General features: G+C 41.6%; 1 protein-coding gene across 2 annotated transcripts; it reads left to right on the forward strand.

Moving 5' to 3' along the window:
• Positions 1-383: 383 nt before the first annotated feature.
• On the forward strand, positions 384-13,274 carry LOC108931449 (sodium- and chloride-dependent GABA transporter 2-like). Of its 2 annotated transcripts, none has more exons than XM_018747197.2 (15): positions 384-527; positions 4,230-4,430; positions 5,660-5,794; positions 6,214-6,354; positions 6,529-6,616; positions 6,928-7,060; positions 7,233-7,367; positions 8,128-8,231; positions 8,323-8,447; positions 8,787-8,899; positions 9,987-10,124; positions 10,461-10,563; positions 10,907-11,007; positions 11,418-11,588; positions 12,002-13,274. In XM_018747197.2, the coding sequence occupies exons 1-15, from the start codon at positions 521-523 to the stop codon at positions 12,164-12,166; spliced, it is 1,860 nt and encodes a 619-aa protein (XP_018602713.1). In that variant the 5' UTR covers positions 384-520; the 3' UTR covers positions 12,167-13,274. The 2 variants fall into 2 exon arrangements, with proteins under 2 accessions (XP_018602713.1, XP_018602714.1); XM_018747198.2 differs by lacking the exon at positions 384-527 and adding an exon at positions 1,699-1,723.
• Positions 13,275-13,655: the final 381 nt, after the last annotated feature.

Raw genomic sequence — 13,655 nt, forward strand, 5'->3', positions numbered from 1 at the left:
GCAGTTTTGAATCCCACCTCCAGCTCTAGTAGCCTTGAGCAAGGTACTTACCCAAAATTGCTCAAGTAAAATTACTCAGCTGTATAAATGGGTAAATAATTGTAGGTAGTTTAAGATTATGAATTGCTATGGGGTAAAGTGTCAGCTACAAGAATAAATGTAAACAAGATTGTTCCCAACGATAACGAACCTCATATGAATGAGCTAAATGAATGAATGAACAGGGAGCACATGGTGTGGATCTAGTGGTTATGCAATCTAGCCAGTGTGTGACAACACCAGACTTCCAACATACTCCACCCTTCTACGGAAGAGACAGATGTGTGTGGTGGGGGTCTGTAAGCAAAAGCCATGTGGTGCAGCAGTGGGTGGATTAAGGAAAGGGGCATCTTACTGGAGGCTGGATATGAAAGATCAGAGTTACTCCCCTTGCTACCTACATGTTAAATAGTTAAACGTAGACATCTGAAAACATACGCTGCAGTTCAGACTTGGTTCCAAGCTTTTTTTTGCAGTCATCATGAAAGGTGAGTACTGTGTTACAAGGGATTCTTGCTCTTTTCCAATGTATCACATGCTCTTGACGGAAAGCCTTGCTAAAGTTTCTACATTCTGGAGCTTTCTTTTCTAAGGAAGTTTTTCTTTTTCTTGTCCTGCCGTTCAATCCACTAGAACACTTACTGTAACATTTGTTATTGTTGCATAAAAGGTGCAGGCAGTGCATTTCACTTAATCTCTTTATGCAAATCCATACATTTGATTTCACTTTGTTAAAACTGAACACATTTTGAACAAACTGAACTGAACAAACTGAACACACCACATTGTTAATTTATCTCTAAATAATGAAACTTTATACATGGGATAAAATATTTGTTCTTTCTAAATGATGTAATAATCTGCAAATTCATTTCAACGTATGGGACACTTTTTGAACTGGAGTGCATTCCGAATAAATGCTTTTCCTAAACATTTTGACATTTGGCACACAGCTGAGTCGCCGAAGAAACTACTATTATCATTGTTCTGAAACTTCAGTATGAATAGCAGATCTTTGAGCAAAATCATTGTATTGTTAAAAAAATTGATGACAGTTAAGTAAAGCAGTAGATATTTAGCATTTAAGGTGTTCCTTTAAGGGGGATGCAGTGGCACAGTGGATTGGACCAGGTCCTGCTCTGTGGTGGGTCTGGGGTTCGAGTCCCGCTTGGGGTGCCTTGTGACAGACTGGTGTCCCGTCCTGGGTGTGTCCTTGCGCCCTATGTTGCCAGGTTGGACTCTGGCTCCCTGTGACCCCAAATGGGACAAGCAGTTCAGAAAATGTGTGTGTTCCATTAAAAATGCAATTATTTAAATAATCTAAATGAATGCACAGCAATGCAGATGTATGAATATTCTTTCTCCTGCACATAGCAGCTAAGAGAACAGTACACACACACATTTTCAGAACCGCTCGTCCCAGCTGGGGGGTCACGGTGAGCCAGATCCTAACCTGGCAACACAGGGCGTAAGGCTGGAAGGGGAGGGGACACACCCAGGACAGGACGCCAGTCTGTCGCAAGGCACCCCAAGCAGGACTTGAATCCCAGACCCACCAAAGAGCAGGACCTGGTCCAACCCACTGCGCCACCGCGCCCCCTCTAAGAACAGTATTATTTTGCAATCTCAAACTGAATTTACTGAATACTCAATTTCAACCCAAAACGGCACTGAAGGGATTGAGGTAACACCATACTTTGGTACACCATACTGTCTGATTCTTTCAGTTCCAACAGCAGTTATACTTTGAACACAGGTCAAACTTATTGAGTGTATTTCCAATTTTCTCTGGAAATGCTTATCATAGCATTTTGCTGATAAAACTTTTTGTAATCTCTGAGACATTTTATTAAGGGAACAATCTGACATTCGGGTACAGCTGATAGTGTAGTGGCTAGAGGTGTTTTCTTTAAATCCAAAGGTTGTGGGTTCAAATCCTGCCTACTTCTGCGCATTCCGTGAGCAAGGTACTTTGCCTAGATTGCATCAGTAAAAGTCCTCAGCTATTTGGACAGGTAAAGATTATATGGTGTCATGAGCCAAATTGACTGTACTCATGAATCACGTGTCTGCGTGTCCTTCTTCTGGTATGATGCACTTTGTGTTGTTCTTGGAAATAGGTGTAACTTTGGAGAAAAGCGTCTACTACAAGGATAAATTTTAAATGTAAACGATTGATTTATTACTGGCTATAAATGCACTTCACAAGTATATGAAAAGGGTTTTCCTCATTGTGTAGGGATGTAACAAGATTGACGTACTCCACTTGCAGAAGTAGTTAAATTAAACTTCACTAATGTTTACTGATGCTTTATTTGGTTACATAGATTACATAATGTGGGAGGGCATGGTGGAGCAGCGGGCTTCGCCAGGTCCTGCTCTCTGGTGGGTCCTGGGGTTCAAGTCCTGCTTTGGGTGCCTTGTGATGGACGGGCGTCCCATCCTGGGTGTGTCCCCCCAGCCTTACACCCTGTGTTGCCAGGTTAGGCTCCGGTTCGCCGATACCCTGCTTGGGACAAGCGGTTTCAGTCAGTGTGTGTGTGTGTGTGTGTGTGTGTGTGTGTGTGTGTGTGTGTGTGTGTGTGTGTGTGATTACATAATGTCTGAAAGATGGGCCGTACAGCTGAAATCTTTTTTCAGGGCTGAATTCCCATTCACCACTGCAGTTTGCCAGCACAAGCACGTGATCCTGTGCCCGTCCTCGGGCTACTCTGGAACCTTCCGTTCCTTCGGCTATGTAACTAGTAATCAAGGATTGTGAGGGCCTTTCAAACCTTGTCCAGCACAGCATCTCTGAGCTAGTTGTCTTATATAGAAAATGTTTGTGCGTTGAACCCCATCACTTTGCCAACCATATTATTCCTATATAAGTCCCTAACAGTTTTTAACATTTTTAACATTTAAAATGTTAAAACATTTTAACATTTTTGTGTCTGAATATGAAATCTGTAATCTTTCATTAATTATAATAATAATAATCACAGAACAAAAGTTTTTTCATTTGTAGTTACAATTAGGAAAATAGGACAGCAACCCAAATATTTTTCAATAATTTTTCATGCTGTGTGACCCAAAGGTCAATTTGTACAAGCTAATGAACAATGACATGACATGGCTTTATAGCTCCAGTTATGTGGAATAATCCTATTTTTCCTTCTCATTTAAAAAACTTCCATGAGTCTCACAGTCAGCTTTTTTTTCCAGTTTCCTAATTTTTTTTTTTCCGTTTGTTATACAGTCTTTTTAAATAAAACAAAAGTCTTCTGTTAGTCAATTGTAACTGACTGATTTTCCTCATAACCAGTTAGTAGCCTTCAGTTAGAAATTTCCAATTTTGCTTTAAGAGGACTATTATGTGTTAAGGAGCACATACATGGAATGAAATGGCAGTGAAGATGTTTTTACAACTACTAAGATGATGAATCCAAGTACCATACTAATTTACAATAATAAACATTCAAATTTATTTTTTGCATAAGTGTTAAATCAGAAATGATTGCAAGAGTGCGGATCGCTGTGCTTCAAATACACAAAAAAAAAAGTACCAGGCCAATAAAATGGAGAAAAATAATCCTCTGGGGTTCCAAGAACCATTGGCTGCCCAGCCCAGTGGGTTCATTGCCGTGGACTGGAAAAGCAAAGTGTGGAGAGTATCTACAGTTAAGAAGTTCTGTTAGATGGAGCAATACAGATATGGACTTACAGAAGTCATAGATGAACATAGGTATTGGAGATAGGAAGATAATTTCTCTCTCTCTGCTTGAGAGCTACAGGAAGACGGGAAAGAGAAGGTATACGATCAGGCTCCAGAAAGCCTATAACGTGTTCAGGATGGGCATGAAGTTACTACTGCTTGGGGTGAATGCATACTGGCAGATACCTCATGGTTAATGTAACATAGTACACTTCAGAAAGCACTTCTTCACTCTGTATGACTGACTTCAAGAGTGCTGAAGAAGTTCTGCAATAAAGCAAAAAAGTACAAGGTTTAAGTAGTGGAGTGTAACAGGAAATGTGCTGAGAAGAAGAACATTGCAATCAGCCTGATTTGTCTCTTTGTCATCATATCATTGGGGTTAGACCCATAATTAGAAACACCTTCCACAGTTTTGAGTCCCCATATGTTCTTTTTCTGTGACACGCACACATTGTTCATGTGTGGTTTTCCTTCCTCTGCCCCCGATCTGCAGATTTGGAGACCATGTCCAAAGCCAGTGCGTCCAACGGCTACAGCCAGCCACCAGATGAAGAGCCCCAGGTTGATGGCGTAGGTGTGGAAGAACGGGGCCAGTGGAGTAACAAGGTGGAGTTTGTGCTGTCGGTGGCTGGGGAGATCATCGGCCTGGGCAACGTGTGGCGCTTCCCCTACCTCTGCTACAAGAATGGGGGAGGTAGGTGTTAGTATTGAACATGTGGTGGCACGGTGACACAGTGAGTAGCGTTGCTGTCTCAAAGCACCTGGGTGGTGTGAGAGAATGTGAGTTTGATCCCTGCTCAGTCTGTGTGGAGTTTGCACGTTCTCCCTGGGTGCTCCGGTTTTCTCCCACAGTCCAGACATGCTGTTCAAGTTCGCCCATAGTGTGTGAGTGGCAGAGAGAGTGTGTTCCACTGATGTACAGATGAGTGACCTGTTGTAAGTAGTGTATCTAGCAGTGTAAATCACCTTGGTGAATAAGGTGTGTGGGCTGATAACACTACATAAAGTTCATTAGAAGCTGTTTTGGAGAAAAGCATCTGCTAAATAAATAAAATGTAAATGTCTTCTGGTCGAAGAGTTTAGTCTGGTAATTTCTAGTTCCTTTCAGATTTGAAAAGCTATGGGACTTTGCTGGTTTGTTTTCATCCTGGCCCATGTGAATAATTCTTCTCACCTCTTCAGCAGATGGATTGATAATGCTTCTCTCTGGAGAATGCCTGTGTTGCCACACATATAGCTCCATAAGGTTAGCAATGTCATCTCTGTCCCGATTGTGTCTAGACTCCATGACCAATCTGCCTTGTGCTTATCAGGATGATAGATGTTCAGGTCCACAAAATAGCTGTCTGTTAGACTTCTGCAGACTGCTCTGTGGAAAAATTCAATGTCAGAACTGATAATTTGATGGGGAACTGAGCCATAGGCATTCGCTAGGTCCAGGCAGATTGCATGAATGGTCGAAGAATGTTTTCTCACAGTTGTATGCAAAAGTACTTGATTTTGGAGAAGAGGGCACGGACAGTGCTCTGTGTTGGTGTGGTTGTTTTGTGTGTTTTTCCTGCTTGGCCATGGGTGACCTGTGTGGTGAGTCAAGGGTCACAAAGACAGCTGTGGCTTCATCCTTGTCCTTGCTGGTCACCTGCTGCTGTAGTTTTAAAGAATGCAGATGTTATGACTTTCAGAAACCCGATCATCTTCTAAACATCTCCAACCCCCAGCTGATGTGCCACTGATTCAATAGCCCATGGCAGTTTTGCTTATGGTGACTGATTCAAAACACTGTTAGGTAATCTAGTCAAAACCCCTATACAATGCATTAAGTCTACAGACCCTTATCCACTAGTTGGGACTTACATGTATGGTTTTGAGAGGGTCTAAGAATATCTGAACAAGACAATTTTAAATTTTATTCACTCCTAACAGGAGCATTCTTCATCCCTTACCTCCTCTTCCTCTTCACTTGTGGGATTCCTGTATTCTTCTTGGAGGTGTCCCTGGGCCAATATACCAGTGAAGGGGGCATCACCAGCTGGAGGAAGATGAGTCCACTTTTTGAAGGTAGTTTCTACATCTCGCCTACTATGCCAATGCTGTCCATTTTCATTTCTGCCACCATTTAGATATTTTTTGTTGAAATACATTCATGTTCCTGGTGTACAAACACTGCAGACTTCTATAAATATCAAACTGGAAGTGCTTTACCAAGCAGCTCTTTGGTAATGGGGGTGAGGAAACAATAGAAAAAATGCACTTGGAGATAAGCAAGTTTCTCCCAAGCTTCTGTTTTATTGACAGAGAAAGAGACAAGGACTGTGGGTATGCTTGTGTCTTCCTAATCTGGGTCGGGAAAACATGTCCTTTTAGACAACAGTGAATTTGCTGCTGTAGTTACAATGCTAAACATAAAAAATATACAGAGAACACCATTTGGCCTTCCTGTAAACTCCTCCCTTTGATTCCTTCATTTGTTGGTCTAGGTATTGGCTATGCTTCCCAGGTTATTGTCATCCTGCTGAATTGTTACTATATCATTGTTCTGGCCTGGGCAATTTTCTACCTGTCTTTCTCCTTCACCCTGGATTTGCCCTGGTCTTCTTGTAACAACAGCTGGAATACAGGTGAGTGGGTCAGCTACCCAACAATACCACTAAACAGCACAACCAGGAACAACATCTCCACAAATGATTAACAATTTCTTGAAACGAGGGCAAGTTCAATGTGAGTGAAGGGTGTACACACCATTGTGCTGACTACTGTCACCGATTTCCACCAATGCATCTGCTCTTGCTCAGGAAACTGCATGGAGATTCAGAGGAGGAACAGCTCAGCCAACTACACAACTGTTCAAAATGCCACCTCCCCTATCATTGAATTCTGGGAGTAAGTCCTTGAGTCCTGTTTATATATGACAAAAGCTTGTGTTTTCATACATAGTGAAGGACACCAGTGATCATCTATCTCAATTGAATCAGCAGATCAAACAATCAGATGTCAGTAAACTGCCCAAAAATATGCTTGGCAAGAATCAGTTATCTCAGTGTGGTTAATTATCAGTAGATTTTAATTCTTTAACGGTATTCTCCAAGCAATAACACATTTTATCTTGTTTTTAAGCTTTATACACTCTAACAAGAAAATAATCATGTTGTCATGAAGAACATGCCAAACTGAAGCTCCTATATGTTCTACAGGAGGAGGGTCCTGAGGATCTCCTCTGGGATTGATGTTACTGGGACACTGCACTGGGACCTGGCACTGTGCCTGCTTATTGCCTGGGCCATCTGTTATTTCTGCATCTGGAAGGGTGTCAAATCCACTGGAAAGGTTGAAAGCACCTCTCTTTTGCTTATGAAATGAAGCATCTACATGTAAAATCACGCAATGGCATTATTTCAGTTTGTGTTGTTATAATTCCGTTTTTTGCAAGCTGTCCATTTTTTATCAGTGGGACAGAACAGAAGAGAATGCAAATACATGTTGCTACTCCTTCACTTAGGTGGTGTACTTCACGGCTACCTTCCCCTATTTAATGCTGTTAATCCTACTGGTCCGTGGTATCACTCTGCCTGGCGCATCCCGGGGCATCAAGTTCTACCTGTACCCTGATATTGGACGGCTTGCGGACCCTCAGGTATGGTATCTTACACAACCTACATGTTCTATGACATTTGTCCCATTCATACAACGTAAGTTTATTGTTTTTGTGGTGAGAGAATGACATGGGATTAAGGACTGTAGTCAACAATCAAAGGCTCCTCTTGAAACTTGAGCCTTAAGTTGATGTTCAACATACTTCCTGGAGTACCACATTACTTCTTGGGCTTTGCAGCACTCGAACTGTGGTGTTTATTTTGGTCGATTCTAAACAACCAGGTGTGCAGCCTGTTCTTCCTTTCTACCCAAAGACTAGTTGGGCAACAAAGTGACCCCTTGAGGAAGGGAGGTCATGGTGGTTTCTTTGTGTTTCCATTTGTTTTTCTGCTCACATGGAAGGTTCTCCATGTGCAGGTGTTAACAGCTGGGGCTATGGGCCCAGCTGGAAAGCACACTATAAGCAGCCCATCTGTTCTCCATGAAAGGATCCACAACCAGTCTTTCGGCAGGACACAGGGGGTGCTGACTGAACTCTAGACTACCCTTATGTGTTTGTTTTTACTTGCTGAACAAGTTCTGGTTGGCTGCTTACAATTCGGAGAGAGTAAATACCCCCCAAAGACCCTGACCACAAACACATATGTTGTGTATACTCTACAACAGAGTCAAATTTTTCTTAGAAATTAAAACTGGAAATTAGAGACATATCTAAATGAATTTTGCTCTATTGAGGCATAGAATCTGCCCCATGGGTTTGACTCTTGACTTCTCCAATCATCTCGCTTTCATCTCCCCAGGTGTGGATGGATGCTGGCACTCAGATCTTCTTCTCCTTTGCCATCTGCCTGGGTTGCCTCACTGCCCTAGGGAGCTACAACAAGTACACCAACAACTGCTACAGGTGCATGGCCATGCTCCCACCCCAACTCATTACACTGTGTGCTCTCAGCTCCTGCATTTGGTGCTCATATCTGTCCTGTGGGCCATTCCAGAGACTGCCTGGCCCTCTGTTTACTGAACAGTGGGACCAGCTTCGTTGCTGGGTTCGCAATCTTCTCCATCCTGGGTTTCATGTCGTATGAGCAGAACGTACCCATCTCTGAGGTGGCCGAGTCTGGTACGTGGTATCCAGAGTTAAAAAAAAACTTTGGTTTCAGTGTTGAAGAGAGACCCAGTATTGGAGTCTAAATTATTGCACTAACCCGGTCACTTAACCATGCTTATAATTAATTTCACAGTGACCCTTTTCCTTTTCATGAAGGAAAATAACACCTCTGTAAAATTAATGTGCTATATACATATATATATATTTTGTCAACGTTAGAATATTTCCAATAAATGATGTATTTAAACTCAGTTAAAACAAGTGTAGCAATAAGTGCCATAAAATTTAAATGAAAGGAGCTCCCAGGCTTCACACACAGAATTGTCATGGTCATCCATTGTGTATCCGTAGGCCCTGGGTTGGCCTTCATTGCATATCCGAGGGCTGTGTCTATGATGCCCTTCTCCCCTCTTTGGGCCTGCTTCTTCTTCTTCATGATTGTGCTCCTGGGGCTGGACAGCCAGGTAACATTTCACATCCGAAGTGACAACAGAATCAGGATTCCTAATGGCTGTTCCCAATGGAAGGGGGATCCGGTGGTGTCGGGGGTGCCCACGCTCTGGCGGGTCTGGGGTTTGAGTCCCACTTGGGGTGCCTTGCGATGGACTGGTGTCCTGTCCTGGGTGTGTCCCCTCCCCCTCCAGCCTTGCGCCTTGTGTTGCTGGGTTGGGCTCTGGTGCACCGCGACCCCGTTTGGGACAAGCGGTTTCAGACAGTGTGTGTTCCCAATGGGTTCCTTAAAAATGATCACCTTCTGTGTGGTTTTACATCTGCTGCTACTCATTAAGCAGACACTTTTCTTCAAACTGACACAGAACTCAGCGACACACAACTCAGAATAAACAAAAGTGCATTTCACCAACAGACAGAGAGATACAGATGCAAACTCGTGATTCTTGAAATTGTCAGTTACAAGAGAGTTTTTGTCAGCATTACTTTACATGAGTAGCTGCATGGAGAATTGAAAGGGAGTCATATTGTTTATATATTTCACAGAAAATGCAATGAAAGTTTATGGGGCAGGGAGAAGATGAGAAGAGAACTTAGTCTGAAAGAGATGTGTTTTGAATTGAACGTTAAGAGTGGTTTAGCAGATCTGCGTGAGAGGTAGAGCCCATTGCACCACACTGGAGCCAAAACTGAGAAGCCTCAGACTTTTGATTTTGGAGAAGTTATGCATGGGATCCTCATATGCTTAGAGGCGGAGGAGTGTAGCAGCCTGGTTGGGGCACAGCGAGAGATCAGGTTCTGTAGTTACTGGGGAGCAGCTCCAGTGATGTTTTTGTAGGCCATGGCCTGAATCTTGAACTTCATACGAGCAACAACATGTCGCCGATGGAGAGAAACATTGATACTGAAACGCTGCTGAGGATTATGCACAGCATAATCAAAGTGGTCTCATTCAAATGCTAACGCCAACACAGGCAAGTGGTGGGCTGGTCAGCCGTATCTGTGTTCCTGCTTTGGATTCATTCAAATGCTTGATAAATGTAGATGGGAGCGAATGTCCTAAATGACCACAAACTTTGACTCACTTGTCCAAACCCCCAGTTTGTTTGCGTGGAGAGCCTGGTGACGGCCGTTATTGATCTGTACCCCACCTTCTTCCGGCGCAAGAAAGGCAGAGAGCTCCTAATCCTAGTTATCGCTGTCATGTCCTACCTGATGGGTCTCACCATGCTGACAGAGGTAGGCTGTGGTCTGCCATCACAACCCCATTTCACCCCTCTCCACCACCCTCCCACATGTGGGCTGGATGCTTTCGGCTTTTAAAAAGTCTTCTGGTCTAGCAGAAAATGTAAGTAAGGAATAGAACATCTTTGCAACTGAGGAACACTAGACTGTTCACTATCTATGTTAATGACTTAGATTTAACGTTAAATCTGACAACCTGCTGCTGCCACCTAAAAATGTCCTATTACGCTACATCATCACTTACATTTGCATCATTTACATTTACAACATCATTACTTTGTTTTTAGCCATGCAAATTCTGCACCTGAAAGCATGTTAATTCCTGTTCAGGGGGGCATGTACGTGTTCCAGCTCTTTGACTACTACTCAGCCAGTGGGACGTGCCTGCTCTTTGTGGCCATCTTTGAAACAGTCTGTATCGCCTGGGTCTATGGTGAGTGCTGGGACAGGCTGCTTCAGAGAGAATCAAACAGCTATTAATTAACCTATTATTCCGGTGCAGCATGGACGTCTTTCACGGGGTGAAAATAATAAATAATGTACCTGTTAAAGCACTGTAGAGTTCTTCTAAGGGCCGCTGTAAGACAAGAACAAAACACATCCTATTTACATTTATTGTGCCAAATAGAGCCTGTCAGTGTCAAGTTAAGAAAGGGTCTTTTTGGAAGCAATACTGTGAATTGGTAAAGCAGTCGTGTTTAAATATTTTAATGTCATTTTCACTGGATTATCATTTTGTAAAATAAATTAGTTGTACTTCGCTTGCATTGTTTCAGGTGCTGATCGTTTCTATGACAACATTGAAGACATGATAGGTTACCGGCCTGGACCTGCTATTAAGTATGCTTGGATGTTTTTCACACCAGCTACCTGCATAGTGAGTGACATTGATCGGTGACTCAAAGCACTGGCCTTATTTCAGTCTAATAAAAATATAAATAATACAGATATTCCACTATAAGCTTCCTTTTTACTGTAGACCTAGAACATGAGGCCAGCTTACGATTCACTGGTTCACTTTCATTTAACTATTAACTTGACTTACATTAACCACCCTCTGTTTCTTACTAATGAAAAAGTGATTAAATCGTGCATTGTTTTCTATTTTTCTTCCTCGTAAATTTTTTAAAACACTTTTTGAAGCTTATGCAAGGGAAAGACCTCTCTTCTTACAACGATTTGAAATTTGTGTAATGGAACAAGAACAGAGGGGGAAATGTTACCATAAATAATGACTGTGGGTATTTCTAATGCACGGCTAAATAATTGCGTATTTTTCCTCCTAAGGGCACTTTTGCTTTTTCCCTCATCAAATACACTCCCCTGAAATACAACAATGTATATGTGTACCCCTGGTGGGGGTACGCTCTAGGGTGGCTGCTTGCGCTCTCCTCCATGGTCTGCATCCCTCTGTGGATTGTCTTCAAGCTCTGCACCACCAAGGGCACCCTGAGAGAGGTAAAGCAGTCAAGGATTCTGGAATTTTTCAGCCAGAGCAGTAAACAACACTCTAAAAGTAAAAGCATTACAGAATTCTGAGACATTTCCACGATTACTTTGGAAACTGCATCACTCAGAAAATACTAATCTAAGAATATATAAAAATTCTTGCTATGAAAAGTTGCTGAATCATGATACACACAATATTACGTGGACTGTTGAAAATAAACTGAAACAACTTTCCCTGCCAGCCCTTTACTGAAATGGTGTAGTTACTTATCTAAGAATATGCCTTGCAACTAGTGTTATACTTCTGGAAGGACAATTTTCATTTGATTTTATGTTTTTATAATAGTCCTGTATTTTGATTGTGTGAAAGACTGTAGATTGTAAAAATTGTGGTTCCTTCCTCTCTTCTCCTCTCCTGTCAGCGGTTCTACCAACTCACCCAACCCTCCAGCGACCTGCCCCAAACCAAGAGAAAGCAGGACAAGCTGCTGGCCATCCTTGCTCCCAAATGCGATGCTATTCAACAGCTCGGCGAGCTCATCAAACATGGCTATGTTCCCGTGCTGGAGAAGGAATCCGCCTGCTAGGACGTTAGTGTCATTTTGGGAGAATCACCTGGCCTTGTACAAGATCCAGACTAGGCATTGTTTATTTGCATCCGCACTCACTTCCTAGTACCTCATACACAACAGCCGAGCAAGCAAAAAGACTGCAGAAATACTGACATCCAAATGCAAGCCCTTGTGGGGGTCTTTAAAGCCAGGTGGGACAATGGCTTTGGCTCCATCTCTTCATGAATATTTTTCAATATTGTAGTACAGCAGCTGGCTTGCTGTGGACAGCTTCCCACCATCCACACACTTCTCTCACACACAGATCTGTCCAGGGATGCCTAAATGTCTACGGACCTGTACTGTCAAGAAGGTGTTGGCTTTGCATGTGACATTCAGACAGGCAGAGGGAAAGAGGGACTGTAGGGGATACTGTGGAATTTTTTCTTTTTTTCAACGTTTAGACATTCAAGTGTTGTCAGTTTCCTGAGGAAAAGCATTTCATATTTTTTTTGGACAACACAAATATTACCATTAGCAGCTGTGAAAGTTTCCATAGAATGGTACACTATAAATTTTGATCCAAATAATAAACATCACTAAGTCTCTCCAGGGGTGTGACATTGATTTCAAGTGTTGGGGGCTCAACAGTTGGATTAGAAGCAAGTAAAGGCCGTAATGTTTGTGAAATGTTTTAGTGAGATGTCGTAAATTATGTTCATGAGTGTGTCAAAACATCTCCAAGTCAAACCATTTCATGCTAAAGGATTCAGTTAAATGTGCTCTTCACAGATGCTATAGTACAGGGAAAAAGCCTGCAGTCAGTTGCCATTAGTATATTAAAATAATGTAAAAGTGTAAGACATTTTAGCAATGTTTTAAAGTGATTTAAAATGACAATAATTACAATAACACATGGACTGCAATGATCATTCTGCCCTCTTTCATTTGTCATTTCTAAGTTAGAGTTCTCAGCAGATGCCCAAATATTCTGCTGTGCAGAAATTGAGAATTGCCAAAAAATATGTTCTCAGCTCAAAAACTGAAATTCAGAATATCAGAGAAATTGTGTCTGTTAAAAAGTTCAATGTCTTGCCATTTTGAAAGCAATAGTTTATGCAGACTTATCTGTTTACTCTGTTTTGACAGCAAATGTCTCAACCACTTCTACGGCATTTCAGCTTTATAAATGTTTGATGGATAAAACAAAAATAGCAGGTATAATCCATTATCTGTCTTCTATTAAACAAACTCTTGTAACAATAACATCATCAACAGCAACAGCAACAAGTAATAATAATAATAATAATAATAATAATAATAATAATAATGACCTATAGGTAAAGTATTATAATTAACTTAGCTGATAATCAGTTTTTTTTTTCAGAAAAGTGAATTAAGATGTACTTGTTTTTTTACTTTTTGAATATTTTTAAGCATTTTTTTTTAACTTTGAATTTTTAAGACTTTTCAAAAGATTTTTAAAAATAGAAGTAATCATAATAATAATTTTTAATCAATGAAA

Source organism: Scleropages formosus, chromosome 2 (genome assembly GCF_900964775.1).
Source record: "Scleropages formosus chromosome 2, fSclFor1.1, whole genome shotgun sequence".
NCBI classification, from domain to species: domain Eukaryota; kingdom Metazoa; phylum Chordata; class Actinopteri; order Osteoglossiformes; family Osteoglossidae; genus Scleropages; species Scleropages formosus.

What these genes read in the sequence shown, in the direction of transcription:
- LOC108931449 (XM_018747197.2), top strand. An exon ending in CTGCTACAAGAATGGGGGAG is followed by an intron (nt 4,431 to 5,659) that starts GTAGGTGTTAGT and finishes CACTCCTAACAG; the next exon opens with GAGCATTCTTCATCCCTTAC. An exon ending in CCAAGGGCACCCTGAGAGAG is followed by an intron (nt 11,589 to 12,001) that starts GTAAAGCAGTCA and finishes CTCTCCTGTCAG; the next exon opens with CGGTTCTACCAACTCACCCA.